Source organism: Furipterus horrens, unplaced genomic scaffold (assembly GCF_987537825.1).
Source record: "Furipterus horrens unplaced genomic scaffold, mFurHor1.1.pri manual_scaffold_6, whole genome shotgun sequence".
Classification (NCBI taxonomy): domain Eukaryota; kingdom Metazoa; phylum Chordata; class Mammalia; order Chiroptera; family Furipteridae; genus Furipterus; species Furipterus horrens.
Window position 1 is genome coordinate 53670167 of NW_028327176.1, and position 25629 is coordinate 53695795.

Sequence of the window (25629 nt, forward strand, 5' to 3'; positions counted from 1 at the left end):
TAAGTAACAGGGTATACAGATGTTCATTATACAATTTTGTCTATTTGTATTTATGTTTGGAAATTTTTATAATTAAAAAGTCAAAATGTAATAAAAAGGATTCTTAGGTGCTTTACTGGGAAGGCTCTCTGGATATCTAGACCACTGTAGTGTTAGAAACAAATGTGACATCATATTCAAAGAAAGAACCCAGACATGATTTTGGCCAAAGTTTTTGGACAACTGAAGGAGAGTAGAAATGTGTGTATTGAGTGATGCAAAGCTATTCAGATCCAGATATGAACAACAAATTTGTGTGAATGGGCAGTTGGGAAGGTGGACAGGTGAGCAGGCTGGCAGAACACCCAGTCAGGCAGAGAAGAGTCTGCTGAACTGTCTTGACATTGAGCTATGCCAAAGAGCTTAGTTTTTCACAGCATGACCCGTGACCCATGTGACAGCAAGATCTAGCTTCTCCCTTCCATATGTCCAGCCTCTCTGGTTTTAGGGAGCAGAGATTGTCTCCCAGCCCCAGCCCAAATCTCACATGTTCTCTAAGCACACCCATTCTACCCCCTTCGGTTGTCTCACAGGGTGCCTGCAAGTTATTATGTCCATTCCAGAACGCCCAGGGGCTGGCCTTGCCTACAGTCCTGCTGGGCCAATCCACCACTACATAATCGTCTGACATGAGTACATTTCCCAAAGCCTGGGATTCCTTCTGGACTGAAACTAAGTGGGCATTCAGCAGAAAAAAATAGCTCAAAATGGGCTTTCAAAATTATGGTTAAGACACCTCTCCCAGTGGGAGGTAAAGATAGAGGTCTCCCTGCCCTTCATTTTCTAGTTCTTTTTGTTTTGTTTTTTTTTTCATTTGAATAAGAACACATCTACAACTCCTAAAAAGTCCTAATTACCAGGGACAGAGCACCTTAGATCCATAAACTGAAAAGGAACATTTCTCTGAAGTAATAGTAATCTGCAAAGATAATACCTATTATAGATAAGGCATGTATATTGTTATGTAGAATAGGGAATCATGGGATCTCTAATTGCTCCATTTAAGAATAAGTCTATAGTAATCAAAACAGCATGGTACTGGCATAAAAAACAGACAAATAGATCAATGGAACAGAACAGCAATCCCAGAAATAAGCCCACACCTATATGGTCAATTAATACATGACAAGGAGGCAAGAGCATAAATGGGGTAAAGACAGTCTGTTCAACAAGTAGTGTTCAGAAAATTGGACATATATATACAAAAATTGAAACTAGACCACCTTCTTACACCATATACAAGAATAAACTCAAAATAGGTTAAAGATTTAAATGTAAGACTTGAAACCATAAAACTCCTAGAAGAAGCATAGGCAGTAAAATCTTTGATATTTCTCTTAGCAATATTTTTTCTGACATATCTCTTTGAGCAGGAGATCTGTTAGAAAATATAAATAAATAACAAATGGGAATACAACAAACTAAAAAGATTTTGCACAGCAAAGGAAACCATCAACAAAATGAAAACATAACATACTGAATAGATGAAGATATTTTCCAGTGACGTACCCAATAAGGGATTAATATCCAAAATTTATAAAGAACTCATACTACTTAATACTAACCCTACCCCCAAAATGAATAATTCAATGAAAAAAAATGAGCAGAGGACCTGAATAGACACTTTTCCAAAGAGGACGTACAGATGACAATAGTCATATGAAAAGATGCTCAGCTCAATAATCATCAGAAAAATGCAAAATAAAACCACAATAAGGTGTCACCTCACACTTGTCAGAATGTTTATCTTCAATAAATTAGCCCTGGCTGGTGTGACTCAGTGGATTGAGTGCAGGCCTGTGAACCTAAAAGTTGCCAGTTTGATTCCTGGTCAGGGCATATGCCTGGGTTGTGGGCCAGGTCCCCGGTTGGGGATGTGCAAGAGGTGACCAATCAATGTATCTCTTTCACATTACTGTTTCTCTCCCTCTCTTTCTCCCTCCTGTCCCCTCTCTCTAAAAGTAAATAAATAAAATGTTTTAAAATAAATTATTAAATAAAAAGTGATGATGAGGATATGGAGAAAAGGAAAACTTCAAGCACTGTTGGCGGGAATGCACATTGGTGCAGCCACTTTGGATAACAGTATGGAGGGTTCTCAAAAATTGAAAAATGGAACTGCGTTATAGCCCAGCAACCCCACTTCTGGGTATATATCCAAAGAAACCCAAAATAGTAGTTTGAAAGAATATATGCAGCACTATGTTCACTGCAGCATTATTTATAATAGCCAAGATATGGAAGCAACCCCAATGCCCATCAATAGACAAGTGGATAAAAAGTGGTGATATATATATATATATATATTCATAAAAAGTGAAATCTCACCATTTGCCATAGCATGGATGGAACTAGAGGGGATTATTATGCTGAGTGAAGTAAGTCAGACAGAGGAAGACAAATACCATATTATTTCACTTACATGCAAAATCTAAAGAACAAAATAAATGAACAAACAAAACAGAAACAGACTCATACAGAGAACAGACTGCTGGTTGACAGAGAAGATGAGGATTGAAGGGCTAGATGAAAAAGTGAAGAGATTAAAAAGTACAAATTGATAGTTGCAAAATAGTCACAGGAATGTAAAGTATAGCATCGGGAATATAGTCAGTAATATTGTAGTAACTGTGTACGGTGCCACATGAGTACTGGAATTACCGGGGGATCACTTTGTAAAGTATATGATTGTCTAATCACTATACTGTACACCTGAAACTAATACAAAATAATATTGAATGTAAATTGTAATTTAAAAATAAAATTTTAAAACTCAAATAAAATTTTTAAAACTGGTAAAAACAGAACTTGGTCTTTGGTTTATCTTTGTTAAAACAAAGCATCCATTGAAGTGGTCTTCCCAGAAGAAAGAGATATTTGTTCCAAGTTCACACATCTTACAATATAGAGAAACACTGGAAATTTTTAATTTGCAGTCTTCCCCACCCAAGATTTTAGCCAATTATTGGGTACGGTCTAAGTTCAAAATGTCTGGGCTTCTTTTCCCACGAGTTAAGAGGCTCTGCAGGAGAAATTTTCCAAGATGAGGCCTACATTCAACTCTCTTTTCATGGCAAATTTCACAGAGCATGGACAGTCTCTTCTTTGTGTTCTATTGTGATGAAAATTTACATTTCTACAGTGTCTCAGAACAAAAAGTCTTAAATTCTGTTTCTCAAATTCATATGTTCAGTCAACAAATCTTTAATGAGCATTTATTATATGTGCTGGGTATTAGGAACATAGCAATGACCCAAATAAATGAAATTCCCATGGAGTTGTTCTATATAGTTGACTTCATGTACTTTTGACAATTTCTTTCCTGTCAGAAGTTGGACTGACACATGATCTGGAGTAATGTTTTTGAGCAGGGTTGGAGGGAGAAGTGGAGGGCACACACGGAGAGCAGGGAGTCCCTGGATGAATGTCGCAGTGCAGGCTACCCATAGCTGAGCAGAAGACATGAGGCTGCAAAGGTAGGGACTTGCTCACGGAGGGTCTCGAATGCCAAGCTAAAGTCTTTGAACTTTTACTGAAGTAGTGACACTAATAGTTAATGCTTATTCAGTGCTTACTATGTGCTAAAAGATATACAAGTATTACCTCATTTTAATTCTCTCAACAACTCTTGCTGGTACTATCATTATCTTCAGACGGCAGATGAAAAATTGAGTCACAGAGAGATAAAGAAACTGCCCCCGGGTTCCACAGTTGTGTCAAAATATTTTAACAGGGTAGATTTGTGTTGTTGAAATCCGGTGGCCATATGCAAGATGAATTGAAACAAGGAAAAACTGCAAATGGTCATAATAAGAGAATCACCAGGAAAAGGTAACAGCCTGAAGTGCAAGGGGGACAGAAAGAAATAGATGCAAAAACTGACTGGATACGCAGGGCATTGACTGAATGGAAAATGTCACAGATGCCTCCTAGCTACTGAGACTGGGTGTCTTGGAGCAGAAGGTGGGACACTTATCAAAAGAGACTCAGCCAAGGAGAGGCACAGATTTGGTGGGGAAGATGCTGAGCTCAGTTTGGGGGTATAGTTAGTGTCCAGGACATCTTACAAGCATTTGAAAATTAGTGGCTTGATCTGGGGAAAAATATAGAGTTAGCAATTACAAACCTATACCCTTATGGGTCTACATCAAGGTATTGGTTGAAGCTATGGGAGTAAACAATGATAGAGAGATACAATAGGCAAGGACAGCTAGTGGATGCCCACAGTTAAAAGAAAGGGAAGCTCCTGGCAGAGAAATTCCCAAAGGTAGCAGATCCAGGCAACTTACCTTGCTAGGAAAATGAAGGAAAGAGATTTTCCAAAAAAAAAAAAAAAAAAAGGAGTTGAAGATAGTCAGATGATGAAGAGCCCACAGGTAATTATGACTTTAAAAAAAAAAAAAACACTGGAATTTAGAAATAAGGAGTCCTGATGAATTTTTTAGAAGATGAATTTTTTAGTAGATGAAACTCTACTTGTGAGAAAATAAGTGAGTACAACATTTCTAGAGGTCAAATCGGTGATAGCATCAAAATAATAAAAACATTGCAGGTCCAGAAATTATATTTCTAGAAATTATACTGAAGACATTTATATAGAAAAGTAATATGGCTATGTGGCTGTTGGTCAAAATTTTGTTGAAAATAGTGAAAATTTGTTATCAGCATAAATGTCCAACAGAGAATATTTAATGAGATACAAACATGCTTGCAATTGGTTATGAAGATAAAGCAACAGGTTACAAAATTGTGTATAGTATAATCCCCCTCCCTCCCTCTAAGGAAGGCAATAGAGAGAGAGAAAATAACTGAAGGAAATACTGTAATAATTTTATGATAGTTGTTTCAGGGTGGTAGGATTTGATAACTATAAAATCAATTTTCCTTTCCCCACATTCATTTATACACCCTCACTCTCTTGGATTACCTGTATTTTCTATAACAACTCTTTCCAATAAAAATATTATGTGCAATACATGTAATTTTAAATATTCTAGTAGTCACATTTAAAAAATGAAAAGAAACAGATAAAAATAATCTTGATAATATAATGTATTCAACACCAATATATCCCAAGTACAGGGGTTGACAAAGTAGTTTTCAGTTGTGATTATGCAAAGTACAGAGTTTATTCTTGTATTATTTATTTACTTATCTATTATTGTATTATTAATTATTATTATTAACCTACTTTTGTCCACCCCTGTATTATCATTATGATGTGTAGTCAACATAGAAACTATTGATGATATTTTACATGTTTTTAACCAGCCTTCCACATCTGGTGTGTATTTAACATTTACAGAATAGTATCTCAGTTTGGGCCATCCACATTCCAAGCACACAATAGCCACATGGCTTCCATATTGGACAGCACGATTCTATAAAATAATAGCTAACATTTACCAAGCACTTACTATGTGCTAGACAATGTTCTAAGCCCATTGGGTGGGGATTATAACTCATTCAGTCTCACTGAATATAGTTGTGCTTATTATTGTCTCCATAAACACAACTATATGGTTGTAATAACACTTTTACAGCCATTTTTCTAATGTGATGGTGTGGAAGCCAGATTGCAAAGGCTTATTGACTCGGGAAATGAGGGATTTGAAGAGAGACTAACACATTCAAGAAGTCTGACAGTGAAGAAAAAAAAGTTAACAGACTGGGGGAAACATGAGGACAGATGACTTTTTGTAGGGCAGGGAGATGTGAAGATGAACATAGGCTGAAGAGGAAAGAGTGAAATGGAAAGCAAAAGGGAGATGATTGGAGATGCTGTTGGACCAAGCTCTCCATGACAGTGAGGGCTCTGTTGGATAAACGTTGCCTGGGCTATGATGGGGGTCATGATATATGTCACCATGCCCCAGCCTGGGAGGCAGGGGTGGAGGGCATGTAGACTAGTGAGGGAGTCTGACACAGGCAACTCCATCCTGCAGGTGAATGCTAAACAGAGTTCCATGGTGGTGATGGAAGGAACTCCTGGGGAATTGTTGAACTGAGTTGTGAAGAATGAAGTTAGCCAGCAAAGAAGCAAAAGGGGAGAGGATTGGATTTGAGAAGTACTTAACAACAAGATCTGGTAACTGATTGGATGCGGAGGATGAGAGAGAGTGAGGATTTGAAGATGATTCCCAAGTTTCCCACGTGGCCAGACAGTAACGTTTACCCAGTGCCTCTTTGGAGTCGAGCATTGATCCTGTGCATCACATACTCGTGTCATTCAATTCTTACAGCGCTTCTATATAATGCTTGCCATTTCACAGATGTGTAAATTGAAACAAGATTTTTGGCCCCAAGTGTAATCATTAGTAAATGGAAGAGTCAGGATTTGAGCCTGGGGTATTCCAGAGATAAAGGAAGGGAAGAGAAAAGTTAATGCGGTGCCAGAGCCAGGATGGGAGGACCAGAGGGCTGAGCCGGTGCTGAGTGAAAGGCAAGCTGCCCACAGAGGTGTGGGAGGGTGAGGCATACAGCAGAAGGAAGACAGGGCCAGCTTCTGGTCAGACTCAGGACTCAGCAGCCTGGGAGGGAGGACAGGAAAGGTAGAGAGGAAGGGCTGGAGACAGAGGTTGGGGAGGGAGCAGCAGGTTTGGTAAAAGTGGCAGCTGCCCCCTTATGAGGAGAGGAGAAATTTGTGTATATAATTAGTGGGGGGAGGCAGGGAGGGAGTGGGTAGAGGGAGAGGTGTGATTTTGACAGAAACCAAGCAGAGAAGATGGCATAGGAAGAGACTGGGGCCAGCTGGGGGCACTGATGCCACATCCAGAACACAGACTTAGAGACCCACCTTCTGGAGGGTGACAAGTTCTCTGAACTAACTTCAAGGGAAGCTACAACAGATGAAGACACCCTAAGAAAAGGAGAAATAGAGGAAATCAGGTTAGGGATAAATATCTGCAAAGGGAGGGGAAAGGAAGGAAATTAGGGAATTACAGGAGATGAAAGCATGAGAAAGGGGGTGTTGGGAGAGAAAAGGGGGAGGGAGGATGCAGGTAGAACCCCCAACATCCAGCGCACCCCAGCACCCCATCCCTAAACTTGTGAACGCCCCATCTTGGGAAAGTAGGCTGCAGCCACAATGGTGGAGATGGAATTGGGGTAGAACCTGAGCCAGCCATCCCAACTCAAACCAGACCATGACCAGACTCAAGTCACTGGTCTCGTGCAGTCTGTCTCTTAACCTGTAAAATGGGGCTAATGACAGGTAGTTGGATGTCAAAAGTATTTGGAAAGCACCATAACAGGAGAAAGTGTTATTCTGAAGGTCTATTGAATTAATTAAAATCGTATATATCCAGAGTCATTCGAATGAACGTAGATGTGGCCGGTCTGTTGATGCGCGTCTAGGAATGGCCTGGTAGATTCCCAGCTCCTTTACCTGCCCAGTTTAGCGAGTTCGAAGTCAAAACCCAGCCTCTCAATGTGGTAGAAGGTGAGGGCCTGCGGCTGGACAGGAGGAGTTCATCTCCAGCTAGGGGCTCAAGGCCCTGGGGGCGGACTCAAGTTGTGCCTTTCCCTTCACAGCCCCTAGCACTTGGTCTGTCTCCGTAGAGGACAGTCCCAGGCAGTGCTTATCGAGCTGAACCCGCGTCCCTGCGGGGATCTTGCTCCCCGGTTACTTCTTTCCATATAGAACTAAACTCCTCGTCTGTGCCTCTGCTAAGCTCCGCACCCTCGCCTTCTTAGTGTTATGGCCTGATTAGGTCCTCGTCCCCACTTGGTGGAGCTTCTCCTTCTCCAGGACTGAGGATGCCGCAAAGGAGAAGGGGGAAGAAATAGAGGAAAAGTCGGGCTGCAGAAGCAGGGAGGCAGGAGAAAGGAGAAAAAAAGAGCCGGAGACAGAAGTGTGAGAGAGGGAAAGACCAGCAGAAGGGCAGTAACGATCCCGAGAGGCCAGCAAGAGTCACACGTGCGCTCGCGCAGGATTCCGTAACGATTCCTTCCGCAGGCGTTTCTGGGCACCTCCGAGGTGCTCAGCACTGAGCTTCTTTAGATGCGAAGGGCTGCCGGGTGCGGTGACCTCACCTCCCCTCTCTCTCGCCGCTCCCTCCCCACCTCGCCCGACGGGGCTGGGACGGCTTCAGCTCGCGGGGGCTTTTCGGAGCAGTGGAGTGGAAAATAGACTTTAACCCGCTTTGTGGAGACTAGGGCGCCCGGAGCGCTCTCCCGGACTAGGGCTCCCCGTGCTCATGCAGGCCATTCCCAAGACCCGGCCTGGAGTCCCTGCAGACTCACGCGGCACGCGGACCTCCTGGCCTTGGGGCGCGTGGAGGCCCAGCCGGATCTGCGCAGCAGAGCCGCTCTGACCCCGACAGCGAAGAGGAGGTGGAACGCTCTGCGGTCCGCATCTTGCACTGTGCTGGCAGGGTCCCTGTCTCAGCTTCCCCACCACCGACTAGCGCCCGCCTCGACCTCGGCGCGGTTTTTTCCTGTGGCCTGGAGGGCTCGGGTGGAAAAATTTGCGGAGTACTGGGAATTATTGCACGAAATGGGAACTGGCCAGAGCAGAGTCGTCGGCTGTTCTGCGGTCTCGGGGGAAGGTGACGGTCAGAGGAGACCAGGCGTTCGGTGTGTTCCTGGGACTGCTGGGGTGTCTATTTGTGGACGAAATCTATTGCTAGGCCAGCTCCAATTTAAGAGAGTGCCCCCGAGGCCCCGGCCTAGCCCGGGCCACATGTACTTAACCCACACTACCAGAAAAGGGGAGGAAAGCAAATCACCCGGGCAGCCCCTTTTCGAGCCAGCTGCGGTGGCTGCTGCTGGACAAAGAAGGTGCTTCCGAGTCCCGTGCATTTCGGCTTGAGTGCTGCAGGGCGACGGCTCTGGCGGCTCCTCTCCTCCTGTCCCGAGCCTGGCCTCTTGTGAAAAGAACTGAGAGTCCCTTTTGTTCCCTTTCTAGAACTGTCCCCCTAAGACACCCAGAAAACGGGAAACTTCACCAACAAGGCCGCGGCCCAGGAGACGGATAGTAGGGCAGCAGGAGGGTCCTGGGCGCCAGAGGAGCGGGAAGCTGATTCTTGGGAAAACCTATTTGTTGGACCTTGAACACCGACTCCGCACTCATTTCCAAGTTGTCTAAGAACTGGAACAACATCCTGGGACGAATTGGAGATGGCTCAGCTGAGTTACACACCGGGGAGTGGGGTTGGAATTTCTCCCAAGCCCTTGGCCTCATGGAAACCTTTGGCTCCCATGTGAATTAAGACAGTTGCGGCGGCCTCCAGATTTAGCTAAAGGGCGGAGACACTAGAAGCCAGTGACTAGGGGCTGGGAAGTGCGGGAGGTTGGGGGGTGGAGGCTAGATCGCCCCGCTAAGGCTCCAGTCCGGTTTTTGCCTCCGACTTCTTGCTCCGTTCCCCCCCCATCCCTGCCCAACCCTAGGTCCCTCGCCCCGCCCCCCACCTTGGAGCAGGTGAGTAGTGGCCAATGGGCGAGCTCAGGGCAGGTGCCCGCTAACTCTCGCCTTGCCGCGCCGCTGCCGAGGCCAGGCTGGTCAATGCTAGAGGGCCCGGGGCGGGGGTCGGTCCTGGCTGGACTCTGGAGGGAGGGAGCCGAGCTCGGCCCACAGGCCATAGAGGCAGCTCATAGCATCGCACCGAGCCCGCTCCAGTGCACGCGCCCGGAGCTGCCCGCTCGGCCACAGAGACCCGCTTGCCTAGCTGCGCGCAGTGGCCCGACTCTGCGTTCGCTGGCTTGCACGCCCCTCGCCTCTCCGCGTCTGGCTCACCCGCAGGAGCTGAGCGCGGGCGGGCGGGCGGGGGAGGTGAGGGGTGCTGGTGTGTGTGCATGTGCCTGGCTGGGTGTACACCCCGCACGGCGGCGGCGCCAGGACTCGGAGCGCTCCCCAGAGCCCGGCTGCGTCTCTCGGCTCTGGCGCCCGCGACCATGTTCCAGCCCACAGCCAAGCGCGGCTTTACTATCGAGTCCTTGGTGGCCAAGGACGGCGGCACCAGCGGGGGCACTGGCGGCGGCGGCGCGGGCTCTCATCCCTTGGCGGCGGCCGCCTCGGAGGAGCCGCTCCGGCCCACGGCGCTCAATTATCCTCACCCGGGCGCGGCCGAGGCGGCCTTCGTGAGCGGTTTCCCCGCCGCCGCCGGAACCGGCCGCTCGCTCTACGGTGGGCCCGAGCTAGTGTTCCCCGAGGCCATGAACCATCCCGCGCTGACCGTGCATCCTGCGCACCAGCTGGGCGCCTCCCCGCTGCAACCCCCGCACTCCTTCTTCGGCGCCCAGCACCGGGACCCACTGCACTTCTACCCCTGGGTCCTGCGGAACCGCTTCTTCGGCCACCGTTTCCAGGGTGAGTGCCCACTCTGTGCCTGCCTAGGCGGTCGGCCGGCCCGGGGGAGGCTCTGGGGCGCGCGGGGCTGTTCGGAAGTTGTTGCGAGAAGGCTGCGAGTCCTCGGAGGTCGATTCCCAAGCCGCGAAAAGCAGCGCCGGATACATCGCGCTTCCTCCGCGTTCGGTTTCCTCCCAGAGAGTCTGGATGGGACCTCCAGGCTTTCCCAGTTACGATGCCGACCGGGACGCCAAACCCGGGAGCGTCCTTGGAGCCTTCCCGGGTCCTCCTGGCGGCCTGCCTTAATCTCTCCCGGTTGAGCCAGTCCCAGTCCAGAGAGCGCAGCGGTCGCCGCCCTCCCTTCTCCCCGGCTGGACCTGGGGCCAGACTTCACTCGATCTCTTGTCCATCACCGACTCCCAGGGATCCGCCCTAGCTGGCGTGTCCGAGGAGGGCGAAGTCCACCCGCTTGCCTCGGGCTTGAGGGAAGAAAAGGCAGCGGGCAGGTCAAACTGGACAGTAAATGCTCAGGGTGGCGTTCTCCGTTGTCTTGAGACGTGTTCTCAGCAACCTTGGCCTGACTTCTCCAAGTCACACGCGCTTCTCAGATCCAGGGTGTGGAAGGTTGGCAAAAGCAAACTAGCTTCCTCCGCCGTTTGCCTACTCTGGGACCACCCGGCTGCTGGGCGACCCGCAGCGGTCCTCCCAGGCAGGGAACGGGGGCAAAAAGATTTTAAGGTCGTAGGCAGTTCGAACCCCCACGTCCGCTACAGGCAATGGTTTTGCTCATGAAGATCCTTCACTGGCCTCTCTCTCTCACACACACACATGCACACACACACACACACTCCTTTCAATTACCTGACTTTGCCGAAGGAGAGTTGCATTTGTTGGAGTTCGTTTTCTTTCTTGAATTTGTTAGTTTGTTTTTCTTTTCTTTCTTCCTTTCTTTTTTTTAAAGCATAGCAATAATTTGTGCAGTAATCGCTTTAGTTTCCGGTTTTATTTTGTTAGTGTAGACCTGGGCCTTGCGAGGTTCCATAACTCGGAGCTAGGTAACCCTACTTTTAGTGAAACCGATGAAAAGGACATGGCTAGAGCTTCAGCTCCTGGAGCTAAGCTGACGGGAAACCCATCTATACAAAGTCAACTGGATGTTTGGTACAATTATCTAGATAATAGGAGAAAATTTGGTCTCTTGAAGCGTTAGCTATAGTTTGTTTCACGGGAAGCCGCTTTCCCAGATCCGGTTTTCGTCAGACTGTTTTCTCAGTCCCGTCTGGCTGGTAGACACGGACCCAACAGATCCCACAAAATAACAGAATGTAATTCCTTGAATAAGAATTTTTGTGGGCACATGTCTCCCTTGGGGATTTCAAAGGTTTGTCCACATTATAGGGGGGCCAGTAGAGCCTACGGTGTGAGCGAGGAACCTGTCGATTAAAATCAATGTTTACTGATAAAAATTAAGTTTTGTTCACAATTGAGCAAACCACCTCAGTCCTCCATGGGCTTGGTTTCCGGCCTGAGTCTTGACACGCAGTGCCCCCGGACCAATTTGAGAGTCGTGGCTGTTTGTGAACCTTCGCGCCAGGCTGGTGGAAGGACTGGTGGAAGGACTGGTGGAGGGAGAGAGGCTTGGACGAGAGGGTAGAGCCGTCCTAAGCCGGGTGGTCTCTGCTCAGCTGGAGAAGGCCTCTCCTGCCGAGCTCTCGGCTTCCGACCCGCGCCCCATTCCCTCCCACTCGCCTTTCTCGACTCTGGCCTCCTCGCCCTCCCGTGCTCGCGGGGCTCTGAGGGCCGGAGAGCCTCTTGAGAGATCCAGCACCAGTTTTAAGCATCCCCAGCCAGACGAGGCCCGATAAATCCTTAGCAAAACCCTTTCGGAAATTGCCTACACTTCCTGAGCTATCAGTTCCCGCGGGCACTCTGCGGAGTTGCAAAACGGTTGGATTTCTCTCTCGAGAACCGTGTCTGGATGCGGAGATGGAGCCAAGTGCAGACCCATTTTTGAACTTCGGAATTCGTTAGGCACTGAAGGACTTTAGAACCCTGAGATATTTTGGTTTCGGGCAGGTCAGCGTCGCTGCAGACCGGTGTGCCCCCCCGGCGGCTGTGCGCCCTGCGGTCCCAGCGCAGCTCGGGTGTGCGAGCCGAGCCAGCCCACGTCTTCCCGCGCCGCGTTTTCTAGAGAACCGGGTCTCTGCGATGCTCATTTCAGCCCTGTTTTAATACTAGAAACTATACCCTACGGGAGGGAAAAGGAAGAGGTCTGCGCTCCAGACCCTGAGCCCTCTGGCAACCCGGGAAGAGGGTTCTCCTCTGAGCAAGGCGGCAGAAGAGAAAAAGCCAGCGCGAAATGGTCAGAACTGGGCGGCGGGATCCTGAAGCAGGGGTTGGATTCTGAGGCCTGAAGGGGACGTGGCGGTGGAGACCAGGTGTTGGCTGGACTCGGTGCCATTTCTCGGACATCAGGATCTTCCCAAGCCAGGGAACAGATCGGGAAGGGACCTTGGGAGACCCAGTCCTCTGGGACCCGCGTAGGTTAGGGGCCGGTGCTTCAAAGGGCGCCTTTGTTCCTGGAAGAGGAAGGGGAATGAGGTTATCTCCGCTGCCTGGCCAGCCTCTCCCTCTCGTAGCCCCAGGCCCATCCGCCCCGCCAGCCTGCCTTGGCCTCTGCTGAAGGGACTGCAGCTCGAGCCCTCCGCCCTTCAGGTTCCTCTCCGGAGTCTATATTGCTAGTTGCTAGCCAGTGCCCTGAAGTGGCCCGCAGACAGAGGCTGGAGAAAAATGGGGTTTGGTGAGGTTGGTTCAGTTCCTAGCTCCAGGGAAGGCTAAGCCAACCCCTGTTTTACTTTTCCACCTCTGCTCGTCTGAAATTGACAGGCCACTCTCACAACCCAGAATTACTGGATCAAAACAGGCGGCACTGCACCCCAGTCCCAAGCTTGTTCTGCCCTTGTGCTCCAGTTAAGGGAAACTAAAGTCATGTAGGGATGGTTGAGGCCCCCACCTCATAGGTCGAAGAGAAGAGGGGCACATAGGTACCCAAGGTACCACCCACCTATGTCCTTACAAATACATGTAGCTATTGATCAGTTTCTCAAGATGGTTAGTTTTGCACTAAACATCCTTTCTTACAGGGAGAAGACCTGCTTCTTTTGTCATCACTTATAAATATCTTGAATAACTTTTCTGCCCCCCTGCTTCTTTGTGGTTGGATCAGAAGGTCCTATGTTTCTGTGCACGTATGTGAACAGAGACTGCTGTCCTACCGGATAGGGTATTATCATGAACTGAGGCCATTGTTTCAGTGAGGCAGACCCCAAGCAACCTAGCTTTCCCCTAAAATGTCCAGACTGGAGGCAAACAGACAGTGTATGTCAGAATGACAGAAAAGCCTATTGTTTCTGTCCTTTGGGTTTATAAAGACAAACACAGAGAACTCCACCAAACGAGAGATGGACACAAACTACAAAATTATAAAACAGCCATCAGGTCACACACACTGAGGCAGACTGCAGTCCTGCTTCCTCTGCTCCACACTGCCCTTCACACCTCTGCATCCCATTCACTCACATGTACAGGGTCTCTCTGCTGCCACCTCACTTCTGACCAGCCTGGGCGAGTCCAGCTGCTGGAGCCAAACCGTCAGAATGCTGGGATGAGCTAGGCATTCCCTCTTCCAGAGGAAACCACTATTGGACTTCACCTGGGCTCGGAACGATGTTGTTTTTTGAAGAAATTTATTTTAACATCAACAAGAAGTATGTGCTTCCCACTCACCTCTCCCACCTTTCTCCTACCCACACTTGAGACTTTAATACTTATTTCTACCCGGGTCGGCCTCCTCCTTTCTCTCCCTTTTACCTTTCTCTGTCAGACCTCCTCTCTGACTATCTGTCCCCTCCCTACCACAATTTAAACTTCTCTTCCTTCAGTCAAGCCTGAGAGTCCATGGCCTGCCCCATCTTGAAGGGCCCAATGGGCAGGGTGTCCCGCACTCCATCTTCCTGTTATGTGATCCCCCTTCCTTTTGTAGCAACACAGATCCAGTCACTTGAAATGAATATGGTGACTGGAAATTAGTGACTTCTCGAAGTCAGGGAACTTTGTCTCCACCCAGGCACTGGCCCCTCATTCCTAGGCAACCCTGTTCTACAGAAAATCTCAGCAATAAAGTTTGCCTCAGTTGGTGTGCCTCTGAAGCCCATGGACGTGGAGAAAGTATTGTCAGGCAGTTTCCACCAGCAGAGGGACATGAACCTGTAGAGTTTTAGCAACAGCATCTCAGTTATGTGCCCTGCTTCTCTTACAGACATATTTCCAGAGATGGGAGATCTCAATTGAATGATCCAAACAATTGTCTTAAGAACAAAACAACAGGTCAAATTGAGTCAAACCAATAGCCATTTCGGAAGCAATTCATTGGATCAGTCAGTCTCAACAGCTAACTCTGTCAAAACATTGTGTCTAGGGCTCTGCATTATTGGTGAGTCAGGAGACTGTTATATATGCCACAGCATGAGAATTCATGGGTGATTTCAAGACCTCTTAGAGTCTGTTAGCATGTGCAATCAAGGCAGAGAGGGCCTAATGGGGGTGAGGTGGGGGTTCATTGAGACTAGGGCTGTAAGTGGAAGCTTGTCTGGCTTTTGTCATTCTTGACCCCACAACTCTAGCTTCATCTAGTCCAACGTCACCTCCTTCTGCATAAGGAGCTGAGTCTCCATGATGGCCAGCATTGGCCAAGTGACAGTCACACTCTTTTAAAATCCTATATGGGAGAAAAAGACAGTAGAGAGGCTGGAGCGTATATTTACACACATCTCTGCAGAAACTAGTATATCTATATCTATAGCTATATATTAATATATTAATATATTAGAAAGATAACAAGATATTTATAAACATGTTTCTTTAGCATGGGGCTATTCAGGGATGAAGCAAGATCTTTTCCCACCAGAGAGCAGTGAGAATCTCCTGTGGAAAGAGGGTTTTACCAGAGGGGCAAGGGGAGGGAGGTGGGGAAGGGCAGAAGAAGAACCTGACCTTAGACCTGCAGGTGCTGCCTGGCCATTGAACTAACCACTGGCCTATTTTCACCACTTGCAAGGTAGAGCCTGGGCCTGTTGGTAGGCATTTTCAAAGGGCTAGTAGACTGAGCAAGCCTGGGTTAAGCAGGTATGAGCGAATAGCTCCTTGGCTATCTTCTAGTTCCTGAATATCTGTGCGTGGGGGTGACTAACAGCTTTCTTGTTCCCCGCATCACCTTTCCAACACCCAGCCCTTTCTCTGTTCTCCGTCCACCTTGAGGAAGACAAGGTGGGACAGGCAGAAAAAAGAGCTAAGGGACTTTATTCACACCTCGGCCTCTTGGGTTGCTCCAGGCACTTGTGGCTATAGGCTGACAGGCGCCTCCCCAGACCCGGGGCCACCATACCTTGGCCCAACAGCAGCGCCGCATTTCTGCGTGGCTTCCATCCCGGTAGCTGTGGGAGTGTGGTGAGGTGTTGGGGAGGAGAGTGGACTTAAGGAAGGGGAGGCAAAAGGGAGAGAAGAGAAAGAGGGGGGTCAAGGATTGAAGAGGCTAGCGGAATTCTCAAGTTAGGATGCGTGCAGACGGGAGATGCCCCGGCATGCGGCTCATGGCGCCACTTCTCTCTCTCTGTGCTTGCGGTGTTGCGGCGATGCGGCGGCAGCCAGCGACGTGCCCCAGGACGGGCTGCTTCTGCACGGCCCCTTCGCACGCAAGCCCAAGAGGATCCGCACGGCCTTCTCTCCCTCGCAGCTGCTGCGACTGGAGCGCGCCTTCGAGAAGAACCACTACGTGGTGGGCGCCGAGCGGAAGCAGCTGGCCGGCAGCCTCAGCCTCTCAGAGACGCAGGTAACAATCACCCCGCCAGCGTGAGTGCGCGCGGGTACCGAAGCGGCCCGAGCCCTCTCCAGCCCAGTTCCGAAAGCCACCCCGGCGGCGCTCCCGCAAACCCTGTCCTTAGAGCCCCGGACCTCTAGCGGTGGTTAGCCTCGCAGAGCACGAGGGGTTTTAATCAAGCCCTAAGGACTTGATTAAATCAAACCTGATCCCGCGTCCGCTCCCAAAGTCCATAGGTGGTGTCAGGTTATCAGAAGGCGGCGGGCCCTCTGTCCTTCCCGGACCGCATTAGTGGCTACTGAAGCCATCTCAGCCCCCCTTCACCCGCCACTCTTCCGGGGCGCTCACGGTTTCGTGGGGTGCCCAGGCCTTGCCTGCATGGCTTTGCTGCCGTTCTTGGACAGAGCTGGCAGACGCCTCAACTGCCCACCAATGGATGCGGTCGGGGGACAAAGCCCACGTGTCCTCAGGGTAGAAACAGCAGAAACAGAGGGGATAAGCTAGGGAGCGGCCAGCCTTGCTTGGAATCGGAGAATGACCCCGATCTCCGCGCAGGCCAGCTGGCAGGGAACTGTGGAGATGGCTCTGGAAATGTGCGGGCATCCAAGGGGCCTAGCAATGGTGGGAAGGTAGATGTTGGGTATTCAGGACTGTTTCAGTCACCTGAAGGGCTGTTGAGTTGGGAGAGAATAAACTCCGGTGTTGGAAGGGTTTGAACTGGGTGAAATTACAATTACCACGTATTTTTGTAATTGATAATTTAAAAATTTTTTTTAAAGAAGCAGATTTGGTCTTATTGTAAGGAAAGATTTTGCTATAAATACATGCTGCCTGGAATCACCGCCTAAGCTTTTTGCCCACCTGACTTGCTAGAGGGGCCCAGTGCTGCCCTAGAGGTGGATTTCAGTGTCTCGTTGGGCCTCGGAAGACCTTGCTCTCTCTTCGATCTCTGTCAGCTCCCAGATTTGCAAATGAGAGAGGTCTGCAAGCTGGCCTAGCATTTCACCATGCGCTCCCCTTTCCTGTACTCCTCGAGACTACCCTCCATCACCCTCCACCTTATTCCTGGACCAAGAGAAGGTGCTGGGCTAGAGAGGTGTGTGTAGGGGGGAAGCCCGCTGGTCCTCGCGTTGCATTTTGGTATCTATTATCTGTCTGATGCCCCCATTTAATCAGTGCATTGCTCCTGTCTCCGCTAAAGGACCTGTGTTTTTTTCAGATTTGCTAGCCATAGAGATAAAGCTTACAAAACAACGAAGCTAATTATAAAAACATTTTAAAGAAAGATATGTTTAAAAAACATGTTAATAGAATAATAGTCCCCTTTCCCTCCTGGCAAACAGCATTTTAAACTTGTCTAAAACAAGGTGTCAATTTAAGAATGGTGTTTACAGTTGATTTAATTTAAAAGTACTAGTTATTAAACTTTAATTGCATAAGTGTAAAAAACAAACAAACAAAAGGTTTTATAATCCCACCATCCACAGATTAACACTTGTTGAAATAATATCATTGTTTTAAACTTTCAATTTTTTTAGCACAGGGAAAGTCTTTTTAATTAACTTTCTTTAACTGAACCTAAATGCCTGTCAAAATTTGCTCCTAACAATCAATGCCAATTAGTAAACATAATTGTTTCTTTCATTTTTTATTGTAAAATGTTTCAGACTTATATTTAAAACAAATATATTAGATCAACTTCACTATGAAAACTCATGCCTAATTTGTTCCATCTATATAGGTGAGCTGGTTTTAGCATATGAAACAAAAAATAATAATAGGACTACAGGAGGTTGGAGCATGAGAAACCTCCTTATAGAAGCTGTCTTTCCAGGTGAGGGCTCAGGTGGAGAGACTGGGCAGCGCTCCAGGGCAGGCAGATGCCTGTGTGACCCTTGGGCAAAACCTTTCTGAGCTCTGGTTTCCACCTCCAGAAAACAGGTTGTTTAAAGATTAAAGGCACGTAATATTAACTCAGGTAATATTAATTCTCATCCCCAGTCCTCCCCTTCCCTTCATTTAAAGTAACATATCAATTTAGTATTATAATAAGATCCAAATCTGGGCTTCCTGACTCTTACTTAGTCCAGTATTCTTTCTGTTATGTCCAGTCCCCTTTATCACCAGAGCCATCTTTCTGTCCCTCTCCTGACTTATCATTTGGGCCCAGGTTATATCATTAGCTAATCACCTATCCATCTTTCAATATTTACCAGGTGAACTTAGCTGTCATTTCCTGCTATCAGCTACTTGTCAAGCATCAGTGACTCCCATCAACCCCCTACCATTTACTTCTACTTTCAATATCTGTATTTGTCTCTTGGAGCTCTCTGATGCATCCCCCACAGGTAGCTGTTTTATATCTAGCCACCTCCCAAAGCTGGTTAACTTATATTTTCTCTTAATTATTATGGTCTTTCTAGCAATAACTCCAATTTATCCAACTGTTGGTTATCTCTGTCACCTTTGTCTTTTACTTTCTGTGTCCATGTCAAACTTCCATCTCCACAGATCTGTTTAGCAACCCACAGATAGTACAATATATTCCTATGTCTGCTAATGGTTAGCTATCATTTCATCAGTTCCAGCTTGTCTTCTTTTTGAGCCTCAGTTGCTGTAAGACAGAATGAAATTAACTCTAGGGTTCTTTCCAGTCGAGTTTCTGACTCATCTATATATTCTACCTCTCTGTGTTTCTGTGTAATCCATCCGCTAAGTCCTTAGAGCTCACCTATCAAAACATGCACAGAACTTTGTTGCCATGTCCAAATGTCAGTCTGTAGACAGGCTGTGTCTGTCTCACAAAGGAATCTTAGAACAGAGATTTCTAGGCTCCATTCAGGAGATTCTCTTAGAAGTTTCAGCTTGGGATCCAGGAAAAGTTTCAAAAACCATTCTGGGTGATTCTGATGAACAGCTGGCCTGAGCATCTCAACTCTGGGAGGCAGAAGCCAAGCCTTCCTATTTATTGCTGTACCCCAGGGCTCAGTTTAGTGACTAGTAAGGTGTAGATGCTCCATAAATACGTAATGAATGAATAGGCAAATTTCTCTTGACTGTACACATAAGCCTATGTTCATTTTATCAGTCATTTCCCTTGTTCCCTGTCCCTCTGTTTTCTATCATTTAGATTGTTAATCTAGATGTCTAGTTTTATCCGTGGATAAAGCTTCTGGGAAGGTTAGGCAACTCTGTGTGGATCTTAATCCAGAGCGCAGGGGTCTCTGTATGCACAAAGCTTTAGCATGGAGTGTTGGGAGGTGGGTACCCTGAGCTTCTTGGTTGGGGTAGGGCTGTATGTGTGGCTGGGAGTAGGGTGTTTATGCTGGGATGTCGGTGGATTTATTCAGGAGGTAGAGGGAGGGGCCCCAGGCTCTTCTCCCCTCTGACTCTAATCACTTGCTCCTCACTCCTGTGGCATAGCCCTGGAGTCTTACCTGGATGATGCCCAGTTAAGTTCAGTCCTGGTGGCTAGGTCAGATCAGAGCCATGAGTGTGAGTGAGTGTGTGTGCGCTCATGTGTGTAGTGGACATGTGTAACATCGTGTGCCCACAAAATATGGGGCACATATAGGCTTAGTGTTACTGATGCCAAAGGTCAAGTGATATCACATGTACACATCAGGTGCCAGCAAGCTGTCATGTAGCATAGAGTAAAGCTTGTGTGCTTCTGTGCGTGTGTGAGGGGCGCACATTAGTTTTAGGGGGAGTGAGAGAAAGTATTTGGTTGCTGTAGGCTGATCGATTGATCAATGTTTCCAGCTTCCCTTCCTGCTCTGAGCAGCTCAGCAGATGTTTCTTTCTTGACATCCCCTGGCTTTAAGTTTTGCTGAGCTGTGAGAGGAAAGGGTGCAGAAATGGGGTCCTTGGCCTTGGAGAGTCCTCATTTAGTGGTGGAACCTAAAAACAAAGTGTGCACAGGATGAGCAACTGGATTCCCTTTGAAGTCATGGGTATAGGCTGGGGGAGGTCAGGGGAGACCCCCATGGGTGATTCACTTGAGAGTGAAGGCAACATCCACGATGGTCTAAGAAAGGAGATGAGAAAGCTTAGGAAGAGCTAGGACTGTGGTTGTTCAGCGGTCGGAGGTAACCTCAGTTTGGTGGGGTGAGAGTTGAGCTGTTGAGATTAGCATGACATTGGGCTTGAACTTGCATGTGGAAGCAGTTTACATGGTCAAATGATAGAGAATGGATCCCTCATCCTGTGCATGTCCCACAAGGTGAGAGGGCAGGGTGGAGAGCAGGCTGAGAGGTGACCTGATTTATGTCTCCAAGCCTCTATCTAATCTGAGGACTTTCTCTGTGTCTGAGGATGACAGAATAGGAGGACACAGGATTCAATTAAAGCAGAAGAGAGAACAGTAAGACATAGGAGAAACTTTTTGTATTAGAGTTACAAAACTCAAATACTACCCTTTAATAGGGGTGTTTGAACTCCTTGATGAGAGGACGTGTATTCACCTGAAAGCATGCAGGGGCCAGGAGTCACAGACCCTTCCATTTGGGATGAGCTAAGTTTGGGGAGTGGTGGAAAAAGAAGGGATTCAGAGCTGGTTCATTCAAACAGCACATTATTTAAAAGTTAAGTCTGAAATGTTGGTTAGAGCTGTAGTTTGCTTGTTTGTTACTTTATTCGTCCATTCACTCGTGCATTAATACATGCATGCCTTTATTCATTAATTCATCATTTGATCAATCCACTAATTCATTCATTCACTCATTCATTCATCCACAGCTTTAACCTTCTTCATCCTGCCTGACTCAAGCTGACCCTTTTCTCCCCTCAACAATGAGTCTCCCTCCCCCAGCTTTCCCCTACAAGTGGTTAATACACTACACAACATGGAGAATTAAGAATTGACCATCTCTGGGGTTAGTTAAATGGTAATGGAAAAAATACAATAAAAAATTTTTTTAAAAAAGAAGTGTCCACTGAATGAAGCCAAAAAAGGATCCCCTCTCTTCAGCAAATAGTACTTTCCTTTTTTGATTAGACCTCAATCCATCTGCTGTTGATTTTCTCCTTTTTTCCAGGTCTGGCCCAGAGCATAGGGCTGGGTCACCTCATCTCTCTGTCCAGCTGGCTGAACAGACCTGGAACGTGTCCACTAGGACTAACTCACTGCTAACTCCACTAAGTGTACTAACTCACTGCTTTGGTTCTCCAGGTTCCCATAGTCCAGTGAGAAGACAGGTTCAAGCAAATAAATTACTGTATCACCAGGGTCACCATTACTGAGATAGAGAAAAGTACTAAGGAAGTGTAGATGAGCGATAGGGCAGGTTCAATCTCAGAACACCTGACCAGGGTTTTGAAGGCTGAGTAAGAGTATTTCAGGTGGGGTGGCTCAGGCAAAAGTAGAGACTCTTAGAAGGGTCTGGCTTATCTAAAAAATGGAAACATGTTCAATGAGGTACAAATTTAGGAGACCATAAGGAACTTTTCTTCAAACCCCAAGGGTCAGAGATGGGTGAGGGCTTCCTTCAGCCAACATCCCAGCTGTGTCTCTGGGGCTTAGAGACAGGTGTGTAGGTGTTGGAGTGGGAAAGGTACAAAAGCAGCACAGACTCCTAAGGCTGCCCCCTACGGAGCTGGTAGCCACACTATGACCTGGTTCCTTTCTAGGTCCTCTGGCCTCTAGGGAAGGGGCTCTGGGGTACCCCAGAGTTGCCCCACTGGGTTGGACAGGTCATAGATGCCACTCTTATTTCCTACTACACTCAGATGCCAGTTCCTTTTCTTTTTCAAGGAAAAAAAACCCATTAATTGTTATCAGTAATGCGTTTAAAAAAATTCAGAAAAGTGGAAAGAAGAAAGAAAAGTCACACATACTTTGGGTACATTTCCTTCTAGTCCTTTTTCCCATGCGTAGATCTTGTTTTTCTGTGGTTGTGGTCACACTGTGCATCCTGCCATTTTCACTAATATTACTAAGTCGTAAGCATCTCCCTGTTAGTACAGTCTTTGTAAACAGCATCTGGACACTCAGCCCAAGATGGTTTTCCAGAAAATAGCCAGGCTGCCTGCGGAGGGTGTCGATGGCCCTGTCTCTAGACAGCTGCCTCCTTGACACAAGTTGTTTTCACGGATAAAACACTCAGAATCACCTTTCATTTGGGTGTTCCAGGAAGCTGCCCCTGTGCCTAAAATTTCACCAACTAGGCTTTCCTTCTTTAGGCCACTGATTCTAGGCAAGGGTAGCAGACTGGGTCCATCCTGCTATAGACATCTCATTCCTGGAAGGAAACATGGGAATGTATGGGAGGGAGAAGGTTCAGGAAGGGGCCCTCTGTCCCTGGTACTGCCCAGGGCTGCCCTGGATCACCCCATTATTAGGCTAGCCATGCCCAACCCTCAGCCAGCCCCTTGAGCTCTTAGGAATGCCGCCCCAGGCCAGCATGCAGATGTGACTCATGTACATGCCTTGCACAAGAGGCAGGGCAAGCTCACCCACCCACTGGATGACACAGTCACAACAGGGGCCAGGCTGGCTGCCAAGTGGTTATACTGAGAACCATCCAACGGTCTGACTAGCCCTGTGCCCAAGGAAATGTGGGCATGGAATCCAGAAACCCTGTGCCTAGAGCACCTGCCATCTTCCCCATCTACCTGAGGTGAGACACACGGGCAAGGGGTCTGACCTGAGGTAAGACACACGGGCAAGGGGTCTGAACCCTGCCCTGGAAATGAGGGAAGAAGACCCTCCCTGCATTTTATTGCCTGAGGCCAGGCCCCTCATCTCTTCCTGTCCCTGGCTGGCTGCTCTGCAGCATAGCACTACTGAGCACCGGTTGTCCCCACCCTCATCCCAGTGCTCTAAAATCAAAGGGCAGGGCAGATGGTGCTGTGGAAACCCGGGGGAGTGGGGGGGGGGGGGCACGGTTAGGGAGAGCCCTGGGTTGGGTGGGTTCTGTGGAAGGGACAGAGGGGAGTGTCTGGGAATTGTGAAGGTAGGGCATCTTGGGCGGGGAAACAGCCCCCTGGGCCTGGCTGCTGGGCCTGCTTTTGGCTGCCATTGTCTGGCATTATGGCAAAGGCCCCTTTCTTCTCTTTCTCAGGAAGTAGGGGCTGGACTGGGTACTCTTTCTGAGGACTGCCCTTGGCCCTGACCAAGAATCAAGGATCTCCTTTCAGCAGTCACTACTGCTGCCAAAACCAAGGTGCTCACCATCATTCCACACACACGACTTGCCATTCGTCATCTGCGTGGGCCCCATGGATCACCCTAACTGCATTTGGCACTACTTGCTTTCAAACATGCTGTCATTGCCAGGAAACCTCCCATGCCTTTGTAACCTGTCCACCCTGCATCACCTTCCCCATAACCCCCCTGGTGCCAAAGGCCCAGGAAGTGCCCTGGAGCCGCAAGGCCCCCAGAAAGCATTTCTCCTATGGGTGAGGGATTTAAACCCAGAAAGGGGAAGGAGCTTAGCAGAGCATCAGCACTCAGCCCCTGCTATGACTCAGGATGGCCTGGTCTGGCCTGGTTCTGTAAGGCCAAGTGAAAACTGCATGGTCAGGAGGAGCGTACAGTTGGAGTGTGTGATGGCTTCATATGTTCTCTCGTTTATGTTCCCATCAACCCTGTGGAGGAGTGATTATTATTTGTTCTCCAGAAACCTGTGGAGACCCAGGTTTGCCAGACTCCAGAGCCCGGGCCACCCCTTCTGCTGTGCTGTGTCTCAAGGGAGGATGCTCAGCAGCTCCATGACCCCTCCCTTCCCTCTACTGAGAGGGACAGGAAAACTGTCCCCTTCTGGCCTAAAGGCCTCCAAATCCAAAGTGGCAGCTGGCCAGAGGAAAGGACCTTGGCCTTAGTTTTCCAGTCTGGCTTCCAGCTCAGCCTAAGTGCTGGGGTCCCCAACCCCCACCCCAGTGGCTGCTCTGGGGGCCCCTGGGGTGTTTCTCACCTGTGCCCCTCCCTCCCTGGCCCAGGTGAAGGTGTGGTTCCAGAACCGGAGGACAAAGTACAAGCGGCAGAAGCTGGAGGAGGAGGGGCCCGAATCTGAGCAGAAGAAGAAGGGCTCCCACCATATCAACCGGTGGCGCATCGCTACCAAGCAGGCCAATGGGGAGGACATCGATGTCACCTCCAATGACTAGGGTTGGCAGCCATGAACCCATGAGGGCAGAGGGCTGCTCGCTGCTGGCCAGGACCCCAGACGGGCCCAGCTGGACGCTGGCCACTCCCTGGCCGGCCTGCAGGAAGGCCTCAAGTCACAGCCCCGTAGGGCTTGGAGCCTGGGGCTACCACTGACAGAGGGACAAGAAATGGGCTGGATGAGGCCTAGAACCACTCGACCTTCTCCTTGGAGAACCTGCCTGCCTGCCTGGGCAGGCCGACAGCCATTGCTGCCTCCCAGCCATTCTTCATTTCTTTTTCTGTTTTGTTTGATGCATTTCTGTTTTAATTTATTTTCCAGGCACCCACTGTAGTTCTTAGTGATTCCCTGTATTTCCCTTCCCTATGGGAACAATAAAAGCCTCTCTCTTAATGGCATGGGCATCCAGCTCCAGCCCCAGAGCCCGTGAGCCTGGGGTCGTGGTTTCAGGTTCTGGCAGAGCAAGCTTGTTCAGGGCCTGGGAGCCTGGGGTGGGGCCTTGGAGATTCAATTTATTAACTCCTTCCCTTTGTTGGTCATTGATCTTGTCTCTAGCTCCAACTCCACAACCAGAGAAACTGAGGCTAGGCATGGGAAGGGCCACCCTGTATGTGAGGGAGGCTATGCTCAGGTCTTTTCAAATGTGTTGAGCATCGGCTTAGGTGGGTCAGGGGAGAGAGAGTGTGTGCATACTTTCCCATGCTTAGGAGAAACCAGAGGAAAAGGGGAGTATTGGGGGCTGGTAGAGGGGATACCCTTCACAGAGGCTGACAGTCCCAGCCCCAGGTCCTAGCCTGACCAGGATGCTCGCCTGTCCCCGGAGAACTCCCCAGTGCAAATTAAAGCTCCAGAGACAGGGCTTGAATGTGAGCCTGCAACCAGTGCCCAAGGACTCAGGGCCTCCAGCTGGGAAAGTTCCGAAGCAGGGTTCACCAAGCTCTTTAGTTCACCTGCCCTTCACTTTGCCCACTTGTCTTTCCCACGTGTCACACACCAAGGTTCCCTTCATCCTAATAAAGTAAAACCTGTATTCCTAACAACCTTTCCCTTATGACATCCTGTCTCTACTTCTTCCCTTCCCAAGTGGCCCCCCCTCTCTGTTGATGCTGATGACAGTCAGTTACTGCCACCCCCTTGTGGCCAAACCCAACTGCCTCTTATTTGGCTTCACCTGCACCCCAATCTTCTGGTCAATTCCCTCTGACTCCCCTGGCCCTCTCTACCTTCATCCAGGTACCTCTGACACCTTATTATTTTGCCTCTGAATTCTTCCCAGTCTTGGTCCTTGCCTCGTCACCTCTGTCCACCCCAGGGCCAGTCCT

The 25629-nt window shown here is 48.6% G+C and overlaps 1 protein-coding gene across 1 annotated transcript; it reads left to right on the top strand.

Annotated features, from left to right (window-relative positions):
- Positions 1–9834: 9834 nt before the first annotated feature.
- Positions 9835–24700, top strand: EMX1 (empty spiracles homeobox 1). Its single transcript, XM_090280291.1, has 3 exons — positions 9835–10348; positions 16030–16214; positions 24141–24700. Exons 1-3 carry the CDS (start codon positions 9835–9837, stop codon positions 24306–24308), a joined length of 867 nt encoding a protein of 288 aa, XP_090136417.1. The 3' UTR covers positions 24309–24700.
- The last annotated feature ends 929 nt before the right edge of the window (positions 24701–25629 follow it).